At 39.6% G+C, this 24782-nt stretch overlaps 1 protein-coding gene across 4 annotated transcripts in view; it reads right to left on the bottom strand.

The window, feature by feature from the left end:
• Positions 1-1209: 1209 nt before the first annotated feature.
• arhgef28a (Rho guanine nucleotide exchange factor (GEF) 28a) overlaps positions 1210-24782 on the bottom strand; it is a 42080-nt gene continuing 18507 nt past the window's right edge. Inside the window, exons 10-36 of one of the 4 annotated variants that reach the window (XM_072372671.1) lie at positions 22966-23076; positions 22612-22876; positions 22351-22531; positions 22128-22239; positions 21353-21448; positions 19988-20030; positions 18610-18711; positions 17851-17974; positions 17045-17180; positions 16910-16965; positions 16747-16807; positions 16463-16601; positions 16258-16373; positions 15562-15702; positions 15150-15400; positions 14947-15072; positions 14741-14858; positions 14345-14599; positions 14148-14224; positions 13869-14047; positions 13665-13756; positions 13317-13502; positions 12545-12786; positions 11855-11902; positions 10698-11216; positions 8324-8609; positions 1210-3281 (exon numbers count right to left, since the gene is read on the bottom strand). In XM_072372671.1, the coding sequence (XP_072228772.1) occupies positions 3115-3281; positions 8324-8609; positions 10698-11216; positions 11855-11902; positions 12545-12786; positions 13317-13502; positions 13665-13756; positions 13869-14047; positions 14148-14224; positions 14345-14599; positions 14741-14858; positions 14947-15072; positions 15150-15400; positions 15562-15702; positions 16258-16373; positions 16463-16601; positions 16747-16807; positions 16910-16965; positions 17045-17180; positions 17851-17974; positions 18610-18711; positions 19988-20030; positions 21353-21448; positions 22128-22239; positions 22351-22531; positions 22612-22876; positions 22966-23076 (4229 nt within the window). In that variant the 3' untranslated portion in view covers positions 1210-3114. The remainder of the gene's footprint in view (positions 3282-8323; positions 8610-10697; positions 11217-11854; positions 11903-12544; positions 12787-13316; positions 13503-13664; positions 13757-13868; positions 14048-14147; positions 14225-14344; positions 14600-14740; positions 14859-14946; positions 15073-15149; positions 15401-15561; positions 15703-16257; positions 16374-16462; positions 16602-16746; positions 16808-16909; positions 16966-17044; positions 17181-17850; positions 17975-18609; positions 18712-19987; positions 20031-21352; positions 21449-22127; positions 22240-22350; positions 22532-22611; positions 22877-22965; positions 23077-24782) is intronic. The other 3 variants (XM_072372673.1, XM_072372672.1, XM_072372674.1) reach the window with 3 other exon arrangements.

Below are 24782 nucleotides of genomic sequence, written 5' to 3'. Positions count from 1 at the left end.
TTTAGCGTTTTATACATATTTTCAAAACAGCAGGGCATTATAAATCAATCAATTTATGAAAAAGAAGAAGTAAGCAAAGAACCAAGTTCATTTGGAATCAGAAGCCTTTTAGGTGGAAAAATTGGTGGGTCCAGACAGCCAAATATAGATGATAGTGCACTTAGAATGTAACTCTTCTTCATCTTAAACAAAATCATATAGCAGTGGCTTTTTTTAACAATAAAGTAATTATAAAACAATAACTGTAGCAGTAGAAGTATTAGCTATGCAGAATTCTGTTAGTTGAGTTGGATAGCTAAATTTATGACTAGATTTGTCACCTCCACCTTCAATAACATCAATAATAAACTCAAAAGCAAATTAAGACTTTTCAGAATGCCAAGGTTCAAAAAGGACGGTAGACAGATGTCACAAAAAAAAATATGACCTATTCCAGTGACATTTGTTTTTCTGGAAAGCTTGTCCACTTCATTCTTACTTAATTCATTAAGTTGCAAGGGGCTGATAAAATAGAAACAAGGTCTAATCAGCTTTAAGTTGAACTCTAAAAATCAAGTTCCCTGAAAATGATGTATCATAAGCAAAACAGTACATGAAGAAAACAGTATGCCAAAAAAAGAAAGCTAATGAGGAAGGATGTGGGTGTTTACAGGCAGCCCTTCTGTGAAATAATTAGGTGCATATTGGGTGCAGATCACGGACCCTGATCTCAGACTTCTGCAACTCTGTTTAATAGGGAAACAGCAAGAGACACAGGTGGCAAATATGAAATGCATTATCCTCATCATAGAACGCCTGCAGGCTCCAGTTGGCTCTCTTTTTAATTTTAGCCCTTCCTTGAGAGACTGACCTAGATTGTCAGCAATATTGAAACCAACAAAAATTACAAGAGTATTTTCTAAGGAATGTAATGCTCCAGAAATGTGTCATACCCCGCCAGTGCTGATGTGGTTCTTGTGACTGCAATTCAGAGGTGCAGTCAGACAGCAAAATCACTGACATTCACGCACCTGGTCTGCCACCTGTCACTGCTGGCAGCCAAACAGGCAGCTCGGTCTCACACAGCTGTTTGCACTGACGGAGACAACGAGGACAATTTGAATTAGCATCCACGCTGAACTTTTGTGTTTTATTTCAACAAATTTACAGTTTTACCTTCATAAACTTCTTAAGAAAACTTCCCAAAGAAAAACACAGCTCTGCTTCAAGTTCATTAAAGGTAGTTTTATCAACACAGTCATGGTTGATTATTTAACACATGAGCACACAACAGGAAAACACATCTGTTTACACAGATACACGTGTATGTACAATAAAACCCTCATTAAAACACAGTTAGACATTAAACTCTGTTTTGTAATAAATAAATAAAAGCACAAACATAATGTATGTACATGGTAAGAAAGTCACATCAAAATACTGCCACCGACTTCTTGCCCTTATGGGAAACTACAACAGTAATTAAACAAATTTGACTCTTTTAGCGTCTGTAAAAACATCAGGACAAACCTAAAGCATTGGCACGGATCTGTTTACAGAGAAAATGCACATGAGAGATAATATGTAAATAAAATATATCAATATTCAAGTGTAATAGTTGAGCATTAATCATAACAATAAGGCAATATCCTTGCATGCAAGGATATTCCCCGGACATCTTCCACCCTGTAAGGCTTAATTGTGTTTTAACTGTCACGTTTTAAAGCCCAGTGCTTATCATTTATATAAAGAAGGACAAATTGAATTAAAAAAGAAAACTCTATGCAACGTTTTATGGCCGTTCTGAAAGCACGATTGCCCCTTGAGCTGAATGCATGCTGAAATGCTAAAAGGAAAAATGTCTCAATATGTCCTCGTATGCAAGGATAAACAAATGATTGTGGTTTCTACATACAAAGTGCAGATGACTCCAACAGGGACCAAAGTACTTGGCAAATTAAATGTTTGACCTGAACATAGCTCAAGATGAAAACTTAATGGATCATCACACTTATTACAATCAATCCTGAGGGGACTATTACTGTTTTTGTCCCAAAATCATGACAATCCATCCATTAGCAGTCAAGAATTTCATTCAAGACCAAAGACAGTTTATTGTTGGGGGACTATAAACGTCTTTACAAAATTTAATGGCAATCCATCATTGTTTAAGATATCAAGACTAAAGAGACAGGCTGATCGATCAACTGACTGTCCCTGGGGCCACCTTAAATAATGACATTAGTGCTTAAAATGATTTGAGTCACAATATTTTTTCTTATGTCCATCCTCTAACTGGTTAACAGATTAGTTTTTATGCTTCTCATGCTATTACCTGATTAAACCAACACATGATCACAACTGGATTATCTCTCTTTAAACCATATCTTCCTTATTTTAACAAGGAAAATATGTTTAGATAAAAAAAAAACAGAAAAAAAACAAAAAAACATAAGTTATGGTTATGGGAAGCAAATCTGAGAAACGTAGAAGAGTTGCTGTCGCACTTCATCTCTCAATTCAAATGTGCTATGCTCCACACTATGCCCAGCTTGTAAATAAACAGCATCGTTCTGATCAAAGAAAGAGGGCCAGTTTACTCCAATTGGTGAGACAATCACCCGCTGGATATATGCAGCTTGATGTTTTAGTGATATAAAGGTACAGTCAATGCTTTTTCTCCTTCAGTGGCAAATTTAATAAATATAGGGCCCAAGGGATGAGATGTGTGGGACCGGAGAAGGCAGTGAGGGAAAGAGAAAGAAGCAGATGGGGGGAAGGGGAAAAGTTGTGGCTGCAGGGGACGTGACAGTCAATATATGACCACACACGTTAAAAAAAGCACGCAGAAAAGACAGACACTGAACACCCAAGGGGTGCCTCGAGCTAAGGTGCATGACATATGAGGCATAGTAGGGTTGTTTATCTCTGTTTCTGTCTCTGTATAACTCACTATTTTGAAGAAAAAAAAAAAAGAGCAAAAAGAAAAGAAGAAAAATTTATATATATGTAGATATATATTGAAATGCTTTCTGTTGCTGACCCGATTCAGCACTGATGCTGATCCTTCGTGAAAGTCTTATCTTCACCGATGTGCCATGCTGGGTTCTTTCAGGGTCTGAAATGTATCCATATTCAGAGGTACACAATAGTTTCCTCTTTGCCCTCCTCCTCATCACTGTCAGTCTCCAAGGAAACCAGCGCACTTAGGTCCAGCTGAGGGTCACTGTGATGCGGCAGCACTAGATATGGGTCAGCTCCACTTGCTGTTGACGTCCAGGTCTCCCCGTTGTAGCCGAGATCTTGGGGGGAAGAAATAAGAATCAAAATGAAAACACAGCATTGATATTCTATGTGCAAAACTATCCAATTAACAGACACTTATAATACATCAAGTTCAAAAGTTAGTAACCACTGATAAATAATCATCAGGATGGGACATGAAGCCAAATGTTTAATGACTTCAAGCTAATTGTTCAGGTTAGTCAATCACTAACAGCACACAGAGCAAACACAGAAAAAACTCCTCAGACCGCTGCTTTCCTCCTGCCCTCGAGCACGAGACTAAAATGAAAACAAATAGATTACAAAGCTATCCATCATTCCCCCTCCACTCAGCAGAGCCACATTAATCATTATCTTCGTAAACATAATCAATTGTCAGGATTCAATGACACCTGCCTGCTCACACTTGACATTTGACAAGGAGAAATGAGAAAATAGGGGAGCAGAAATGAGAAATGATAAACAACAGAGATGCTATTGATGATTCAAACCCTTAAGCTGGGAAACATATAGTCTGCTTAAGTATTTGGACCAGGCTGCTCCATACTGTTCTCAAATATGGGGTGTCCCCTTCAAGGACACAGAAATGAAATTATCACTAAATTCAATAAGATCTGAAAGAAACTATATGTATTTGTGGATGGCAAGTAGTTGAGAGTTTGCCGTATAATTCCATTTTTACATTAGTCTGCATGGTGGATGCTGTCTAGCATTAGGGCAGGTGTGCTGTCATGGTAACAGATGGCATGAACTATAAATTGCCTCATTGTGTCCCTGTAGGAGTATCTCTGTTTGATTAATTATATAAGAGTCTGTTAGAGTAGCTCTCTTAGCCACCATATAGGCCTGTCTTCTGATAGATTAGACATCAACATGATGATAAAAACACTATCTATGTCTTGGAGCTTTATCCATGAAGTAATAATATTAAAGCATTAATAATGTGACAAAACTGATCGCAAACTTGTTAAAAAATGCTTATGAAATTACTTAGGTTGGTCTGTTTTGAACTTTGCAAACTGTAAGAATCTTTTTATTCTGATTAAGATTTATATGTTAAATCATCAAAAAAAATTATATGGTTTAAATACGAGGCTATATTGCCATGTTGTACACTTTGCAATCATCCCAGAGCTATAGAAAGAGTACTCTAGTAACTGAGCATTTTTTTAATCACAGTGGACAGTTCAAATTCAAGAAAAATTATTGTATTTTTCCGTTGATCTGCAAGGAATGATGATAAAGATGATAAAGTCACCATGTTATTAATATTTTGCTACCAATTTGTTCATAAGTTTTGATTAAAAAAAAACAAAAAAAACAATTGCAACAACCAAAATACTGAACCCAAGACTTTGAAATCCAAAAACCAGATGGTTACATGGCTGTGGACTGTGTCCACCTTCTTCTTACAGAACAATACATTCGATGGAAACCGGGAACTGGCAGAAGAAATCAGACTTCCCAGGCAGTAATTAGAATAAAGTTTATCAACCTGACTTCTGAATTCCCCAAAATGACAGTTTGTACAGTAAACTTTCAACCGTAGATTGTTGATCTACTTTAGTGCATCTTTCATGAACTATATCACATTTGTTGCAAAACAACAAACAAACCTAGTGGCAGCTATGTCTTTATTCACTTTAAGTATCGTATGTGGTAATGTGGAAAATAAAGCGCTTCAGACTGCCCGCTTCTGAGGTACAGTGAATGCTAGGACTAATGCATCCTTGAGCAGCTAGAGGCAAAGCAGAGCAGTGGAGCTATTAAGAAGAGGAAAGGTAATGTCTTTTCATTACCCTGCCTGTTCATAAAGTGATGAACAAGCTTTCCATAAATCCTTTGAAGTCTCTCAAAATCTGATACTACTACAACTTTCTCCTATGAGGAAGTGACTAATCGGTGAGTAACGTGTGTCTAATATCCATGACAACAACAACACCAATGCAGACCTAGTGGCTCACGCTTTTTTTTTCCCTCCAAAGTGTTTTTTGGCTCGAAAGGCCTTCATTCGAAAGCTGATAGACTAGAAATGGGGACAGTGAGAGAGAGGGGATGACACACAGCAAAGCACCTGAGACGGGACATGAACCCGGGTTTGCCAAGGAGCCTCGGCCCCTGCACATGAGACGCCCGCCCAACAAACTGAGCTACCCCTACTGAGCGCCCGAGTCCATGTTTTTTTACATAATTTCATTTTAACTGGATAACTTGTCATCACCAGTACATTATTCCCAATTGGAAAAGGTTGCACAGAGATTTGGATTCATGCAGCAGACCCTTCCTGGAAGTACCCATGACATCCTGCAGCTACATCCTCACATGTCCTCATTTTGGTCTATGAGAACATCTTTTTCTGCCGTGATGCTTTTCCCCCCCTTTTTGTGCCAGAGGGCCTGCTGTAATTTCATAATACAATCTTTTATTGTGTTATGATAAATAAATTGAATCTGAAGCCATTTGGTATGGTAACCTAACAGTGACCAAACATGTGGCAAGTGCTGACAGAACACTTGATGTCATGTAAATTCTACAGTACAGAGTTAGGCCTTGCCTAAATCTACTGCCAGTAAACATGATGTCCTCTCAGAATTCAATGCTCGATGAACAGCTGGTGGAAAATTGCTAAACAAAATGTAAGATAAGAGATTCTTTGCTATGTTAACTAAGAATTCAAGTGTCCCCGGAAGGAGAGATTGCATTAGGATGCACATTTTTTGCACAGGTGTTGTTGATGTTATGCTATGTCAATTGTTTTTGAAGTGTTGATTGATGAGGCAGATTTACATGCTGCCCGCATGGAACAATAAATTCCTACCATAACACACTGTTACTAAAGTTGGAAAGCAGGTTTTGAGTCATCCATTTTATAAGGTTTGAATTCATCTGCACACTGCAAAGAGCACGAGTTCCTTCTATTTTCTCCTAAACCCACTCAGCAGTCTTAGCCATTATGCAAAAAGGTGAGCAGCTAAAACCCAATACGACTCATCATATGAAACATTTCAGAAAATTCCATCCAACTGGTTCCACAAGATTACATTGTGCCGGAACAAATTATGGAAATCTACTGAATTAAAAAGGGTGTGTGACCGTCTGAGTTCCACAGAAGAAATCTTCACATGCTGAGGAGAGGATGAGAAGTGAGATCATATTTTGATCCCTGTGACTGACAGCACAATGGGAAATTTGCATTTGAAAGAGATTCCTTTTTATTTTCTCACTAAAAACATTGATAACAGGTTCCTTCGCATACTGGGGAGTGTGACATTCAGCGTAAGGTCACACAGAAGCTCTTAAAATCTCCATAAAATGATAAGAAGACTACTTTTTCGAGTTTTATAACCAAACAGGAAACCAAGAGAAGATTAGTTATTATAGTCACCATCTAAGTCCCTGTGTTGTAAACGGCAGCCATGAATCCACCTCTGTTAACAAGTGACTCCAGTTTCACTGGGGCTTGTCTGTGTTCAATAATGAGGAAAGGTTAATAAGCTAATCAATGAAGGAGAAATTGCGCTGCCGGCTGTGGCTGGTAAACAATTCCAGGAACTCTGCATCATCTGCAGTTAACACTGACCCCATTTCAGTGGGATGACAGATGAGTTGAATGTAAACTGTAATTTTCCTCATCTGTTGTAAACATTAGAACGAACATCTAAATGAATGGATTACGAATGGGTTTGGGCACATATTAGATTGTAGACACCTCCCATGTGAAACATAGATTAATTTGTGTCTGCATCTCTTGATCCCTGGCTTACACTCCCCCCCCCTTCACCTGGTGTGATGACAAGTCATGCTGTAATGAGTTTTGTAAAGATTTTTTTTAGATCAATGTCCCAATCAGTCAAGCATCGCATGTGAACTGTGATTCACATGCTGTTGTCTGCCCTGACAGGCAAAAGATAGAGAAACCATTGATTTTCTCTTCCTTTGGCAGGCAGGTAGGGAAGCAGGGGAGAGTGGCCTGGCTAGCTGCTAGTGCAGGTGCAGGTAGTGAAGAGGAGGGGTGGTTAAGAGGAAGGACAGACAAGGCCTCACCAGGGATACGGCCTTGAAAGCACAGTGTGCTCTCACGTACATGGTTGAAACCAGTGCAAAGCTGCACAGCTTTTGTTTACATTCTCACAGGTAGCAGATTTCTCATTCATGTTCACAGTATGATAACACAGCATTCTGATGTCCACAACAAGAGGAACCAGAACTGTCGAAAGTTGTGCTATTAGGACAAAGATTCATGACATACTAGAAACTGAATACTGACTCATTCGTGTATGTGAAATAGTTGTTTAAAAAAATCCAATCTGAGCCCTCACTCGGCTACTTTTTTAGTCTTTAAGTTGGAAGAAAAATATCTGGATAACCATATCGATTTAATTTCCCAAACAAAAACAATGTTTTCTATAGATTCAGCTTTATATGTAAGAATGCTATCCTCTTTCTCTCAACAACAAGGAAAGGCTTCTTTAACTGGGTCAAAAGAATATATCTACGGGGTTCATTAAGTACCTAATGAATCGTGTAAAAGGAGGAAAACTTCGTTCTGCCACATTAACTTGGATTCTTCAGATATTAGTCTTTTTTATTTGTGAAATATCTAACAGAATCAAAATGTGACTATTTGAGAATTGCAGAAATTAGAAGTTGTCAAATATAAATTTAGAACACTTGTGATAATGGGTCATAATCAGTGGACCCTGCATTTTTTTAAGGGAGAACCAAGCAACAGGTCTAACAACACAGCCTTTAATGATTTTGCCCCAAACTTTTTTAAGTTTTCCCCTGGGTTCAAGAAACTGTAAAGTGAAACTGAGATCTAAAGATTCCAAATTAGGGAACAATTGTGACATAGTTGTTGTTGATAAATTGACAGCAGAACTTTAGTATACTGCTATACAAGACTGTCTGTCTGGAAACAGTCCCACAATAGCATACATTGCAATAGCAGGTGACTACAAAAGTGAAACTAGTCCCTAAATGCCATTTAACTTATGTTAATCTGAAACCACCCCTGTATCAGAGACTATAACATTGACAACATTGAGGTATTCCCTACCACTGGTTGAGTGCTGCAGCCCGAGCCTCCCCGCAGGGCTGCATAGGTATCCTGTGCCCAACACCCATTCCTGGGAGTCTTCATGTTGGCTGTGAGGTGTCGTAACAACGGGGGGCTGCCTGCTGTTAGATCGCGCCAGCAGGGTGTTGAGGCAGTTATGTGCACTGGGGTCATTTCTTTTGTGGTGGATCTGGCGGTTGTTAATGCTAGTGCTGGCGAACGCAGCCTCATTCACAAACACAGAGCCGTTGCCAGCGTGAGCCCTGGACTGACTTGGTGGCGGGTCCTGAGGGAGAGAAAAAATGTCACAGTTACATTTCGAGCTGAGAGATGAATAACAAGAACAGCGAGCACAGAAATTCAGAGGAAGCTCATACTCATAAAATAAGGAAATTATGGCTGGATGGTATCCACACCAACCTTCAACAATGCACTCATTCATTTTACATGAAGGATCAGGAAACACATTCAATAACATAACTGGCAAAACTTGTGAAAGACTTTTATATAACTTACATTATGATTCATCCAAAATCTATTTCCTAGCCAAAATGTGCATATTCGTTTGGCTTAATTTGCTCAAATTTTAGCTTTTTCATGGGCAAACTGTGACGTCAGCACAGTGATATTACTGTTTATGGAGGTTGCAGTTTTAAGCCTAAACAAGAGGTATCACTCCTGAGAAAATTGCACCACTGACCTGCATGAATAGCACAAGAGAGAGTCGTACATAATGTACATCAATAATATTTTATTCATCTACAATAACTGTTCTTTGAAACCCATCAAAACCCAAAATTTTGTACATATACCTATATAGATGGACTTGCTCACACACCCTTTTCTCCTACTCTTTCAATTTTCAAAGGCACTAGTCCCTTATCTTGCAAGGCTAAAACTAATCAAGAGGTGCCCAACCGGCCAAAACTACATGCATGCGCCCTACGCAGCATAAATGGCATCTCTGTTGCTGCGCACCAGCGTTTGAGAACGCCGACCATTACCTAAATCTTTGCCTTAGGAATAATATAATTAGATATAAAATAATATAACTGCCACAGCAGTGACAAAGGGTTTACTCCAGATGACAGAGAATTCAAGGAAAATGTGATTTTCTTTCAAGAGTTTTCAAACCACTGATGAATAACTGTGTTGGTGTACAACCAAAACTCTCAGAAAATATCTATGACTGAAATCTTAAAAAATATATATAAGCAGCTGTATCAAGAGATAAGCAGAGCAGTCTTTTAGGTGAACTGACTTAACATTTGGTGAAACGTGTCACTGTAGGGCTCCAGCTCCTCGTGTCCTTTCTTATTGTACCACCCCCTCTCGGCTGTCCAATCATCCCACCAACATAGCCTTTACTTGGCTGAGTGGAGGCAGCACAGCTAATTAGATATGACCTGAGAACTGATGCGTGTGTGTGTCATTCGATCTGTCTCTGACCCTATGAACTACTGCCTCTAGCTAAAATATTACCAGGGGAACATTAGGATCTCCACTGCCTCTGCTCGCTATTGTCAGACTGCTGCTGTTAGGCAGCCTCTGCACTGACAAAAATAGATGAATGGAAAGAAATACAGTAAGTCTGCTTGAAGCAAGGAGAGCCTCATCACATATACCCAGCAAAAGCCCACAGTGGTGTGTAAATTAATGAGGGAGGGAGGGAATATTGTAACCCGAGTCTGCTCATTTGTCTATTCGAGTGCTCTCTGTGTGTGTTTTGAGCAGACACACCTGCTGAACTGAGCAGCATAAACCAGAGAGCCAGCGAAGGCTCACATATATCTACATGCTATATTAGTTACACCATTGCTGCTGTTCCATTTGAGGTTCATGGGAGTTAAAGGGCACAGGGAACAGCACACCCTTTATTCTTTATGCCTTCCAGCTGTGGAGCATATTTCACGGTGGTGCTTTTCAAACACAATGTCAATAATTTAAGTCCTTTAGGACGCGACTGATTGGTTCCCGAGACCGCACGCCTCAGGTTTTAATTATTTTGTCGGAGCTTTTATTTGCAGCAGTTTAATTATCATTAATCATTAAGATGTTTATTGGTGAGTGGGACTGGTGGTGCACTAAGACAAATGATGCTGAAATTGCTCTTGTTATCGCAGGTCGTACATCACGAGTCGATTGAGCTGCTTGGAGTAAATGAGCGAAATAGCGTAACTCAGGCTAATAGCTATCTGGGTAGAGCGTCTCATTAATGAGTTCAGTTAAGAAATACTCCATGAATGCTGCACAACTATATGACTCCCCTGTCAGGGTCAAGGGCTTTAGTGGTGAGGATTACTGAGCTCTCAGAAATGGCTACAGACTGCACACCAGAGGTTATTTTAAAATTAACTGGCTGTTACCCCCATACCTGCTGACCATCTAGGGGGATGACCATGTGAGGAGTGACAGTGGGCAGGCTGCTCTGCCGCCCATGCTTCCAAGTCTGGAGCAGCTTTTGCTGGTTCTCCAGACGCTCACGCTCCCTCTCCACACTCCTTTGGCCCTCTCTGAGTTGCTCTAGGCTTTGTTGATACTCCTCCAGTTGTTCATCCAGCTCTTCCCTCTCATGCCTCAATTTCTCTGCTGCCAGCTTGCACTGCTTTTCCCTTTCCTTGAGCCTGCTCTCCTGCTCCCCCTGTTGGCTCTCCCTGGCCTGGCACTCTCGCTCCCAGCGATCTTTCTCAAGACGCAGTCGGTCCTGGAGCCGCTGAGCCGCCGCCACTTCCTCCTTCTGCTTCTCCAAGTTACGCTGCTTTTCCTGCTCCTGTAGGGTGTTGCCTCTGAGACTTGAAAAGTGCAGACGCTGGGCACGGGGTGAGGGGCGCCCACTGTCTTGGAGGAGGAGCCTTTGGACCTCATAGCAGGTGTCCTGGATGGTCACTGCGGCCTGACAAGAAAGGGAAGGGTTTTATGAAAATGGTTAGTGCTCACCATTTTCTCCACTTGTGCATCCTTGCAACAGGCAGCAAGCTTTTTGAATGGCAAATGTCATGGAAATTATGAGGTTCAACGGGTGGCCCTGTTTTTCTATCTGTTTGAGCAACACCATCTCTTTACTGATAGAACTGTGGTTTTTGGTTTCAAAGACAAGTGAGGATGCAAAATTTTGAATATGTAAATCACATTATGGTCAAATCCCCAACCCTCCACACAGGGAACAGTGCAAATACACATGCTCAATGCAAATTCACACACATGGTCTCTACATAAATTTACATTTTATACCAGAGAGGAGTGTGTGTATCGGGAAACAAAAGACCCTCCTATGTGTCTGAGCAGAAAAAAGATCAGTGGGGAAGAACTCCTGGATCTAGCTTCCCTTGACTTCAAACAACCAGGCACAGTGCTGCTTCTCTGTTTACTCATATTTGAGTGTGCAGGCCCATACCGCAACTATGAGTATGACTCCAACATAGCATGCATCTATTCACACTGGGAACCGAGTAGTTTTTTTTAAATATAGATGACAATGTGAGAAAGCTAAAAAAAAATACAAAGTGTTTGTAAATGTAGAAATGCTCTTACCTGCAAACTGTACAATAACTGGGTCAGATTTTGGACACTCTGAGAAATCTGTTAATGGACAAAATCAACATGAAATGCAGGTCAGTTTGTCCTCTGAGTGTCAGAATTTAACAAATAACAAGCTTCTCAGGGAACTCAAAATACACTCCTCTCCCTAAGATGAGATGGAAGAAAGTGCATTAGCGCCCTCTTGAGGCTGCTTGAATCTCTACAACATAGTTTTGGGGGTCCATTACCTAAAATTATTCACCTTTATCAAAGTAATTTACCTCACAGGTCACAAAAGCCGCAATGGGCAGGAAAAAACGAGGCAAAGTAATTGGAAGAAGACTCCATATTCAATTTTGACACTGCAATAGCTTTGTAAACTAAATGGACTTCCCATTATTATGAGCTTATCAATGATTCATAACATTAAGACTGAAATGTAATTCTAACAGACCGTGATTAATTATTAAAACAACAGTTGGCGATGTGAAACCTCACATCTGTAAAGAGAATGGAAAGAGGTGACATTCAGATGCAACCTGCAAGAGACAATAATGATCTACTGTATCACACCTCTGCAATTTCACTGTACCCCATAATTATAGCAGCAGTAATAGTTACTGGTTAGTAACTTATAGCTACATCTAAAAAAAAAATTTTCTATCTATTCTAATAAACGCCACTAGATACCCAGACATTTACCTTAAAGTCAATGTCATTCAGATTGTTGTTTTGCGAGTCTGCTGGGGGCGGACAAAGTACAAAGTCCTCGACCCAGCTCCCCTCGCTGGCTTCAGGGTTTTCAGGTGAGGCCTCGGAAAAGTCTGAGGTGGGCTCTGCGAGAGTAGCAGGGCTGGCAGGAAACACAGAGTCTGTGTCAGAGTCTTGGCTGTAGCTTGAAGGAGAACGGGCTTTGGATGACAACGTGGCTTTCAGGTTCTCAGCTGCAAGTCAGAAAACAAGAAAGCAGCTAAGCACGTGGATGGATAGTATAAGTTGTTATACTACTATAGTATAACAGCATAGCAGAAAACTTAAATCGGATAAATATGATCAAATCGTTACACTTAACAATCCTTACACATACACTCACACATACTGAACATAGATGTTTTTATGTAGCTGGATTAAAAATGAGACTGCAGTTCTCATTCCCATTTCACATAATCTACTGAGTGAATAAAACAATTTACTTATGACCCACTCCCTTTTAACGTTTATGAACACAACATATGCGGACTATATAGACTGTAATATAACGGTATGTATCTACTAATGACAAAAACTGTATCTGTGTCCCCATGTAAACAGAAAACAAAAGATAACAGAGAAAATTATAGTTGCAGTAAATTAAAATATGACTTTCTCATTCAGGGAAGCTATGATTTTTAATTCTAATTGTTGTAGCATTGTCTTGTACTGCAAAAATAAAAAATGTACAAAACAAGGATGAGATGTATGAGAATCATTTTACCCTCTTTCAGAGCTGCAGCCAGCAGCCCAGCAGCCTGTGGCAGGTCCTCCGAGTGTTGCTGGACCAGCAGTCGCGGTCCAACCAGCGTGACACCCGTCCGCCCAATCAGAGCAGAGAGATCTGCATAGATCTGCAGCTTCTCCTCCAGAGAAGAGCAGATCTGCTGGTCCTGGCTCGTCAAACTCTCTGATACACAAGCCCATACAATTCAAGGATTTTAGACCGTTTGCTCAAGGATGATAAATATGTGTAAACAGACACACACACACACATATATATATATATATATATATATATATATATGTAGATTGTGAAGGAACAAATCAATATTTTTAGGTTTTTTATTACCTTGTAACTTATGGATCTTTTGGAAACGGGCTTCTGCAGCTCGCTTTTCCTCTTCAGATTCACTTGTGTGCTCCTCATCATCGTCTGGACAGCTAAGAAGCAGCAACAGAGAACAAAGGGTAGACCAGTATTAGCGAATGATAAAGTTTACATTATCAGCTTTCACCATCCTCTCTTTCTTCAGTTAACATATGGAACACAAACCTTTCTACAGCTTCTCTAATGAGCCTCATCCAGGTGTTTCGTTCCTCTTTGGATGAAGTGTGGACCTCATACATTTCTGGGCCGGCAGATGAGGCACTGATCAGAAACATCCCTCTCTCTTCATTGGCAACTTTTCGAACAATTAACTTCTGCAGTGCAATGACTGGTGGCTTTTGGTCCTGAAGCACATTTAAAGTGGAGAAACATATGTGCTGATAGTCAAGTAATATATTACAAAACACAGCAAAACATTTGTATGATTCAGCACTGTATGCCTACCACAGCAGCAAATGTATACTTCTGGTCTTTTTCTTGGAGGAGGATGAGTGTGTCTGTGAGAAGAAGGGCAAGGACATCTGTGGAAATCAGGAAAAGCAGAAGAGCTGTTATGTCCCCAGACTGACCATTTATTTTCCTCATAAAAAACAGAAGCATTTTAATTGTGCAACACACACTAACGTGTAGGACAATCTCACCCTTAAGTCTACCAGTAGCAGTCTTCCACAGAAGCATGCCCTGGTGTTTGAGCGTTTGTCCAGGCCCCATCATATCCTGCTTGCGGAAAGTGTTTCCGTTTTTCAGCTTGGCTGCGCTGCGGTTCTCCATGCGGTTCCACACTTCCTGTAATCTCTGGTGCTGTTCATATTCACTGACCCTCAGATCCACAGCTGCTATCACCTCTCGAATCTGAGCCAGAGCTTTTGAAAGGTTGGCATGCTCCTTGGTCTCCTCTGTGGGATGAGAAAGAAAATATACGTTAAGAATGACAGAGATATGTTCTCAACTGAAGTAGGGTACATTTGTTACTTGCAGGCACTTGTATTAAATTACCATGCATCCAAACAGCCAGCAGAGGTCAGCAGATGACTAACCTTGAGTGTATTGCAGGATCCTCTCCAGCAGCACTGGGTACTTTGTAATCCTTTGGGTTACCAGCAAGATGCACTCTGGAATTTCCCTCCGTCGCACCAAAGAATTATTTCCTTGTTGCTTTAAGAAGTAAGATCAACAGTTCTCTGAGCTTATAGGAAGCTTATAATAATGCTTCCATTTTTTTTTAAAGTAAAGATAGTAATACCTTAATGAATGTCTGAAATCTCTTGTTGTGTTGTTGAAGCTCTTTGAAAAAGCTGACCGCTTCATTGTGACGACTGCAGAATTCTCCATATACCTGCTTCATTTTTTCTCCATTCTCATCTGAAAACTGTAGAAAATCCTATTACTAAATCAGAATCCATGAATTATAACATAGTCAAAGGTAGCAGCAGAAGCCCAGTTAACCTGTTGGAGCAAGATGTCTCCAATTTGCTGTATGAGGTAGTTCCTGTGTCCTTGGGGCTGAGCTGAGTTGTGTCGTCGCTCCTTCATGGCAGCAAAGAAGGCGTGGTGGAAGAGGAGCAGCTGGTCCAGACAGGGAAAGACCCGCTCCACTGCTTCGACGTCCAGCTGCACTTCTTCCCTCATACCTCGCCGGAAAACCTCACCCATGATGTGCAGGGTCTGAAGGTGGTGGAGCTCGGTCTGCATCAGCTCTGTTTCAGAGGTTAAACATTTAGACACTCCATGGATATGTCTCACAAATAAATACTGCACCAAAAAAGCTGTTACTCAATCATTGCATTTTTTAAACAATTATATGTGGTTACAGCAACCTAATATGTGAAGTCATGCAGAAAAAGACACATCTGCTTACCATAGATCACATCCTGCCTCTTGACAGCTCGTTTGTCATGTTTTTTGCAGAACTTGTGCTCAACTGATAGACTCCATGACTCTGCCTCATAATCCACAGAATCAGCTGAGATGTCACTGTGACTGTGGGCGTCCACACAGTCTTTGGAGACATAAGAATCCAAAAACATTTTTAATCAAAACTATGAAAAGACTGTAAAAATTGTAAGTGTTGAACATATCTTGGAAGAGAGGCGGATCTCTGCTTTCACCATTTTAATAACTCTGTTTAATTACCCTCAGCTCTGAGGCTAATCTTTAGGAAGAAATTTGTCTACAAATCGTAAAGTATATACCTCTTTTTGTGGATTAGGATGAATTTGAGACTAAAATGTGCAACGATTTGATCCACATTACACGTTGCATTCAAGGGGTGTTGTAAAATCAGGTTGCTGCTTTTTTCATCACATTCTCGTTAAGTTATAATTAAGTATAAGTTCTATAGCTATAATAGCTATTTACGTTTTCAAATAAGAACTCTTCATTCAAATCCAAGTGCTGTTTGACTTTCAATCTTAGTTCCATAAACTACTCACACGGTCATTCTATCAAGATGATTTTCTTTTTGGATATGAGTTTTAATTCTATTCATACATCTGTTTTTAATTTAGCTTTCCTTTTGGGGTATTTTTAAGAACAAGTCTTTTTTATCTCATACCCTCTCCAAAGGGTGAGTCACTGCACGTGGAGGACATTGGAGTTGGCAGGAACTCTTCTGACTGGCTGTTCAGTTTCAGGGCATTAGATTCTGTCTCTGAACTCTCACTGAGATGACTATAAAATAAAGAAGAACATAGGCAACCGTTATGACCAATATCATCACCTCATATGATTTAACTGATTAAGTACGAGTTCTTAATGACCTGTCACTGTTGGGGAAACTTCCAGACTGAGAGCATGACTGTGTCACACTGTCCTTCTTCTCCTTTGGGTTCATGACAGATAGAGATGTAGAAATGGGGATTGGAGAGGACTGAGGAGGAATGTCTCTCACTGTGAAGTCTGAAGAAAAAAAACAAAGGGAATTATCCAACATTTGCATAACCATCTGAGTTTATAACAACAATAAATGCTACACAAACAGGAAATTTCCTGCGTAACATGGTTACAATTGTTAGATCGTTGACCGGAGTGCCAAAAAACTCACTCTGTGGGAGGGATGATGTTCTGTTCTTCACTATAGTGATGGCATATTTATCCTGAAGTTTCTGAGTGATACAAATGAGTTTGATTTGAGTTTGTAAACAACTGACAGAAGGACATGTTCCAGTAGAGAAAAGTAGAACAATTTATTTCAGGACAGAACTAACCTTCAAACAAGGGGGGACAGAGTCCTTACAGCCCTTATGGACAATGGCAGTGCAACCTGAGGGACAACGATACCTTTGAAGAATTTTGTGACATGGATTTATTAAAGAACTAGGCTTATTTGAACTTTTACTTACCGGAGCAATGAAGAAGGTCCTTTCCAGAAGCTGGTTTGTCACACACCACACACAATGTGGGGCCCAAACAGGAGCCCGTCGCAAACCGGTGTCCATTTAGCTGCCTGTCCTTGGCTTCTCTGTCCTTCCCTTTCCCCTTTGAAAACCACGCCAGAGACAAAGGTGTCAACAAAGAGGCCATATAGACATAGACTAAAGGTGATTGACACCGACACCTCTGGACTCGGATCAATCTGGGACTAAACTCAAGTTTCTGAAAAGATCTTTGTAAAGTTTCTATTTGTAGAGTAAACTCTCCGGCATTTGGGTGGATAAATGAGCATGGAACGAATCCCCGCCTTTTTCCAAACCATAAAAAAGTCCACCGACACGGAAATGGAGTGTATCGTAAACAACAGATGCAGGTCAGGGAGGGTTTCCAGTCTCTGTGCTGACTCGACAACAGGGATTAATCATTAAAAGGAAAGAGGCTGGACACCATGTTTGGTCTGTCACTCCGACCTTGAATTGTTCCCAGAAATGCTTCCTGGTTGTGTCTCGCAGAAAGCAGAAAGATGGTCACGTACTTAATACACGAGTCTGGAGCTGTGAATATTAACCTTCCAACAGAAGGTTAACCAATACCATGAACAGCTTTATAGGTATGATTAGCTCACTTAATAAAAACAGCTTGGAAAATTGCATGTAAAGCTGAATTTAATGTTCAACAACAAAAAGTGTTGATATTCAACAAATGCAGGATTAAATTCATACATCCTTGTTAGTTATAACAGCTAAGGGGTGTGCTGTTTGCAGTTTGGCTTTACCTTGCTTTTGTTGCGTGTGCTGGACATCCTGTTCTTGAGAAAACTGAAGGTACGGATTACTTTATACTTCTCCGACTCCGCCTTGGTTGGAATATTGTACTTATCCAACTCCTCCTCTTCAATTCTGCAAGAAATGAAAGCATGCAATAATATTTTTAGATCTTAGATTTAGGAATGATAGCTGTTAGGTGCCAGACATGCATTTATCACAGCATCCTAATATAAAATAAAAAACATGCATGACAGTCTTGTGGAGTCGCAGGTGGTGAGTCCATAAGAGTAGAAAATATACAGCTGTGCACAAAAATAAGTTATTAATGGCATACATTAATATACAGTTAGTTCAAGCTGCAACAGTTAATTCAAAAATCTGTCATCTGAAATTGCATGGCATGGGGTCTTCGATAAAATACATTTAAGGCAAAGCAACTACAATTTTTGGATTGATCACAAAAATCCTTTGTTAGTCACTAAAATGTGGCATAAAAATTGTGTTCCTTCTCTGCAGACAGATACTGTGAAAGCAAATCAGCATTAGTAGAGCTGTTAAATGCTACGAAACGTGCAAACTGACAAACAAAGGTTACTGGTGCATATCAAAGACATTAACAACTTATCTCATGTTGCACTGTTAGAGTAAAGGTGTTTTTTTGTCAGGTGGTAAACATGCCAACAGTTTTATGTAGGGTTAGTTCATTTGCACTGGACGGTTAAGGAAGCTTCAAGAGGCAGACGGAGGTCGATACCCCCCCTACATACTCTTTGAGAAACTCAGATAGGGTGAGATGCTGGAGTGACTCTGCCAGCTCCATGCTGCCTTCGTCATCGGCAGACTGGGCACGTTTACGGAACCTAATCTCCCTGTAAAAAAACAGCGCATATACATGGATACGCACACACAAACCAAAGTTGTTTTGGTTTTTTGATGAAATGCTGAAATGCCACAAAGATGAAGGAGATTAACGATAATTGTGAGTATTCAAAGTTGCAAGTGCTAAGCTCAATCAAACACTACAAAAGTAGTGTTTGACATTATAGCCAAGGAGCAACTGACATGTAGCAGTTCAATCAGAGGACACAGATGGTGAAAAATATGAATGAGATCACTTGTCATGAAACAGGAGTGAAAAAACAGGAAGTGAAAGCAATACCCTTGTTGTCGAACAACACATGGACCACATAACGTGGGCACAAGCTTTACATGTACCAGTGAATGAAAGACAGAAAGCCTTAAAAATACATTTTAATCCAACACATTTTATTAAACTGGTTTACAAATAATAAACTAAGCTGTGGAGAGCTGCCATAAGGTGGCGATGAAGGATACATTGCTAATGGTGAGAGAAAAAAAAAGAAACAACAGCTGTGGTGGACATCCACCACATCAGTAATAACTTTACTTTCTGGGAATATCTGGGATAATAGATCTGGGAGGACGCTGGTCAATCACATGAGTTTATTGTTGCTGAGTCACACCATTTACTTATTTTTTTTTTTTATCTCTCCAGATAAGATGTGTTTAATAAAGTCAAGTCCACCCTCTGCCCAATGTGCCTAAAGTCTCCTCAGAAATGGTCAAAAATCACCAGCTAGCTTATCTTTTTTTTTTTTTGCATTAGTGGAAGTTTTTCAGTTTTGATCTTTTCCATCCACCTTTTCTTAATTAAATCCTAGACTGAAAAGGTCACTACTGTTACTTTTTATTTATTTCATGATTTTATGATCTATGTTTTAATATGTTTCCATATACATTAGGAGTAAAATATCACATACTGGGCCATAGAATAAAAACAGATTAAAGCCTTTGTGTAAGACAAAAAGACAAACAGGAAGAGGACCACAGTCACACTGGTATCTGTATGTCACCACATCTATTGTCCTTAGGAAAAAAGCTAGAATCAAAACACCAGTAACGCACATAAAACCGGCTCTACATCACAAGGACTAAAGAGCCTCATAAAAAAACAGCAGCGAACTTCAGAGTGGCCGCTGTCACCACGCAACCTGTTTGTCATGCAGTATTTTTACCAATGAGGATTTCTTATATGACAGTAATTTTAAAAAACAGCAAAAGAGCACGTGGAACATCATGTGATCCAAATAAGACTTGAGCAAGTTTAACGTAAAGTATAAATACCTTTTTTCATGAGACTGATCTGATATACTGGAGGCTCTTTGCTCTGTGGAAATAAAGAATAAAAAGGAGTGGTTAAAATAAATGGATATGAATGCACATTTAAAAAAAAAAAAGAAATTGTAAGAAATCCCCCCACCCACTGAAATGTAAACAAGCAACTGAGAAAAGAAATTCCAATACAAGGAGAAAAATTAGGAAGCTTAATTTTAGATTTTTAACTTTCAAATAAACGGCTTTACATAGTGAAGCAGCTCTTCTTGCCTAAACTTGTTCATATGATCTGAATACAGCCACAACTAACGTGCAAAGCAAGGCAGATAAGCCAGAGGAACTTTAGCAGGAGAGGACAATACATATGAAAGCAGGAGCACAGACACACATCTCAAAGACTCCTTATATATCTCACCAGGCTGCAAAGCGATCAGTTATTGTTAATTTTTATCTTCTTGAACTCCCATTGCTGTTCAGACTAAGAAAAAAAAGTAGCCAGCCATACACAGACACCAACACTTGTCAAGGTTATTACAGTTTTGTGATTCTTAAGCAGTCTCTCATTTAAAAGTTTCAATTCTCCCTTTTGTCCCACTTGACTGTAATTTTGGTTTCACTTCTAATGATTTGTATTTTCACAACAGCTTTTTATCACATGCGCTTTCACAGAATTACATGTCGGAAAAGAGAGAAGAAATGCTGTTCATGCAGGATTTTCTTTTCAGGTCCAGCAGAATTTTGAAGATTACCTATAGTTGTTGTTTTTTTAAAAGCATATGCCTGAACATGAACAGAATGGAGTTTAAGGTAGAAATACGTGATTATTTTGGTAACAAGACTACTGTCATACTAAAATATGATGAGCCAGAAGACACAGAGCAAAATGAGTATTTATTAGAGAAGTCCAATATATTAAAGTAGATATCTGCTAAGTAGATATCTTAGTTATCTCCTAAATGTTGCATATTTGCATTACCTGGTTATTGACTTTATGTCTATTGAGAACAAGTAGTCTTCCGCTTGCATTTAGAAATTAAGCCAACAAGAGGGGAGACTAAATCCAAACGTCAAAGAAATCGTCCAAAAAAAAAAGAAAAAAAAAGGGAAATGTGAACGAAAGCCTCCACATTGCTGAGGGGAACAGGAGAGTTGCTTTAGTAACTGTCACTATAAAGAAGACTTTTGACATTACACAGAGTCACAAGATGGGAACTATTATCTTCCGATTTTCATCCACTTTTATATTCAAGTGCTGAATCAGTTTACAGTAATGACCTTGACTTCCCCACACACACAAGCCCTGACGCTGAAGCTGGTGGGTCGGCTATGCTGGGTCATAGCGCAGCGTGATGGTTGCATGTGTCCAGTACTTACTACCAGGGTGGAGCAGAGACAGAGACAAGGTGGATTTAGACAAAGAGAGGGCCTGAAGGAGAGATCGGCTGTGGCTGACACTGTGGAGCACGGCATCTACAGGGCACAGTGGACAGACGGCTGCTCACACATCAACTACAGAGTGTGCATCACTATCACCGTGTACGGTCAAGTCCGAGTTTAGAGCTGTTAAATGGCTGTCATTTTATGTACTTATGTTGCTTTATTGTGAGTTAGAAAAGAAAAAAAAAGATTAAATAAACCTCGATGTGAAGAATTAAAAAAGAAATGGTAAAAAATTTTGGAATATATGCTTACTTGCTCTTGTCTATCCATTCAAAAAGACACATTTTATTGTATTTGTTTAATGCACATTTTGGATGGTTTGGGGGGGATTATGTGCAAGATTATTTCATATGATTTCAAGTAAAAGCATTGTGATGTCAGGACTCCTGGAATAAAAGTACCTGGCCAACCCCTAATCAAAATCTGGTCTTTAAGTGCTGCTTGAAAGAGTTTGGTACTTCAGTGAGCAGGAGTGGGTAAGCAGTGAAGAAACATACTTTCATTTACATCAAACTGCCTTAACAAACGTTTTTTGGAGATAGTTTATACTAATATTGAACCTATCTACAGTTAAAGGCTATCTTAAAATCAACGTGTATGAGGTTCCCCTGTTAGTGGGAATTAAACTAGTGAAATTTAGGTGGAAAATTTGTTAGTTATGCGTTAGAATGTAATTCTAATGATGTGATGTGGTCTGAGTTTTACTGACCAGGGCCGATATCTGATGTGTGGTTGTCCCGGGCAAAACGAGAAGGAAGAAAACTGATCTTGGGGGATGAGTAGGAATAGGAGCGCAATCGAACCCCCTCCTCACCCAATTCCTACACAAAGAATTAAAAAAACATAGCAAAAATAATGGATCAAATTAAATAGTTTCTCATTTTGCAAACATGGAAATATTTGATGAACGATTGACAATTCAGATGACTTACTTTCAAACTGGGTTCACAGGCTGAGGCTGACTGGCTGCGAGTGCAAGTGAGATCAGGAGTAGGACGAAAGGTTTCTCTTTTGTCTTCATTTTTACGAAAACCTGATGGGAGCAGGGAAAGTGGAGACTTTGGCTCAGTGCTCTCTTCCTCGCTGTCCACTTCCAGAGCCACCAGACTGGGACTGGAACAATAAATCACTAGTTAGTTATGCACATTGGCGAGCAGACCACAGCAGAGTAATCTTTTGTCAAAATGTATTACCTTAGGTCACAGGTTTCCATTGGTGGACTGTCTCTCTGATTGGTCTGTTCAGAAGAGGCAGGATGGTTCAGCTTGGTGAGAGTCTGGTCGACAGGCGAGAGTGGAAGAGAGCAGGGTATAGAGGCAGGTTCAAAGTCTTCTGAACAGGGTGGTGGGGTGTCGGTTGCAAGAAGATCCTCTGTGTCCCATATACTGCCATCTGTACCTGTGCTGTCCCTTGTCACACCACCAACTCTGTACTTAATGTCAACACCAGCTGCCTGAGGTTGAAGAAAGAGCAGCAATATATTTTACTAGTAACAAAGCAAAAATGACAAGTCTAGGTTTAAAAATGAGGATATCGTACAACCTGAGTCTGCTGTACAAGGATCTGATTGTTGCTGTTGATTGTGGAGAGCAAAGACTCTGCAGCATGATGGGCGAACTGGCTCTGAACTTCGCTGGACTGCATGGGATGCCCATTTACTGTAATAAACCCACAGCAAAATCTTAGGACAGCTTCACTCTCCTTATTGTCTCTCCCTCCTTTTTCCCTGCTAAGATCAACCATTTGACATTCTTGTTTTCATATTGCCATATGATTTACAGCTCAGGGCCCAGTGAAAAGCCAGTTTTGATTACCATAATTCATCCCAACATCAACCAGATATCTTAACGTCTGCATAAATAAAGACAGCAGCTTTTAGAGTAGTTTAAAATAATCAGACAGCTTGTGCAGACAACAGATTTAATAACATGCACAGAGAAACATATCAAGGATTTTACATTTACACGCCAGACACAGAAAATAGATGATCAAATATGTCATAATATTGTCTTGTTAAGTCTTATTTACTTCTCGTCTTCTGCTTTTCTTCTGCTTCATTCTGGTATTTTGGGATTATTATTTTTTTTTACTGCAATGCATTCATCTTTCTTTGCTCAAATGTCAAGGCTTAGAGAGAAGAAAAGGAAAATGTGATGAGCTGCTGCATACCTACTCCCGTTTGACCTTTAAAGGATTGTTTTCATAGAACCTCAACATATCATGCTCACCAGCAGGCTGTCTGTTTTCTACAAAAAGGTGGATTATTGACTTGCACTGAGTCATACCTCTTTGTTGTGCTACATCTGCTAAATTTTTACATGCACTCGTACTTTGTGATATAAAAAAGACCCTCTCTGCTAAAAATCTACTTTTTCAACTTGTTAACATGGTCATGTGAAGGTTGTTTATGTGTTACAAATATATCAAAAGCAAAAACAGCCATCAACACTATGGCTGAGGAGTTCTGCTTTGAATACGCAAAGCACCAGCCTAAGCCTCAGATGGGTGAGGTCAGATATCCCAATTGTTCTATGTAGACTAGAGGAACAAGCGCCAACCAATCCTGACTACTTGCAGGGTGGGGTTCCAGCAAGTTTTGAGGACTAGCTATTACAAGCAAGGTAGACAAGCAAGTTGACGTGTTTTCCATTTGTTTCTAAAATGGCAGACATGACATGGTCTGTTTATGACATTAATATAAACAATAGTAATAATAGTAATAACATAAAAAATAGTAAACAAAGTGAAGATTACTGCTACCTGCTAAACATGAAAATGTTTAATGTAACAGGCATTAGCCTTATCACTAGAAGCATTCTACCCGCTAATACAAGCATTTTTATGAACATTTTCTCAAAGCTAACCAGGAAACCCGACTCTTTGTTTTGATAAGTTTAAACATGAAAAAAGGGGAATTATGTTGGCCTGTCGTGGAACCTTAATTCTAACCAACAGTCATCCTGAATCTAGAAATAGGAAAGGTAAAAGCATAACAGCACCTTCCACACAAATATATAGGCAAAAAATATTAGTGTTTTGAAGAACTAAAGACGGGTTTTGAAAAAAAAAAAAAAAAGAACTGTCTATATTCTTAAAAATCAGAGATATTTATAAAACCACACCAGAAGAAGCCTATCAATCCAGTGTCAGGTATTTCTGTCACTGCAGAAAAAAAGAGAAGTAGATTTTTTTCAAATTAAATCGGTTCTTCAGAAGAAGAAAGGTAATTCATTAAAGGACAATGGGAGAAAGAAATAAGTAAGGGCTGAGGAGGATTGTGTGCAGTATGGAGAACATAAGATGTATTAGCATCATTTCATCAGTCATTACACAACTTCTTAAAAGTAAACAATCCAGGCCACAA

This window comes from Leuresthes tenuis, unplaced genomic scaffold, assembly GCF_036924035.1.
Source record: "Leuresthes tenuis unplaced genomic scaffold, fLeuTen1.0.hap1 SCAF_19, whole genome shotgun sequence".
NCBI lineage: Eukaryota > Metazoa > Chordata > Actinopteri > Atheriniformes > Atherinopsidae > Leuresthes > Leuresthes tenuis.
Note: the sequence above shows the minus strand (reverse complement) of the source record. Positions and strands in the feature narration are given on the sequence as shown.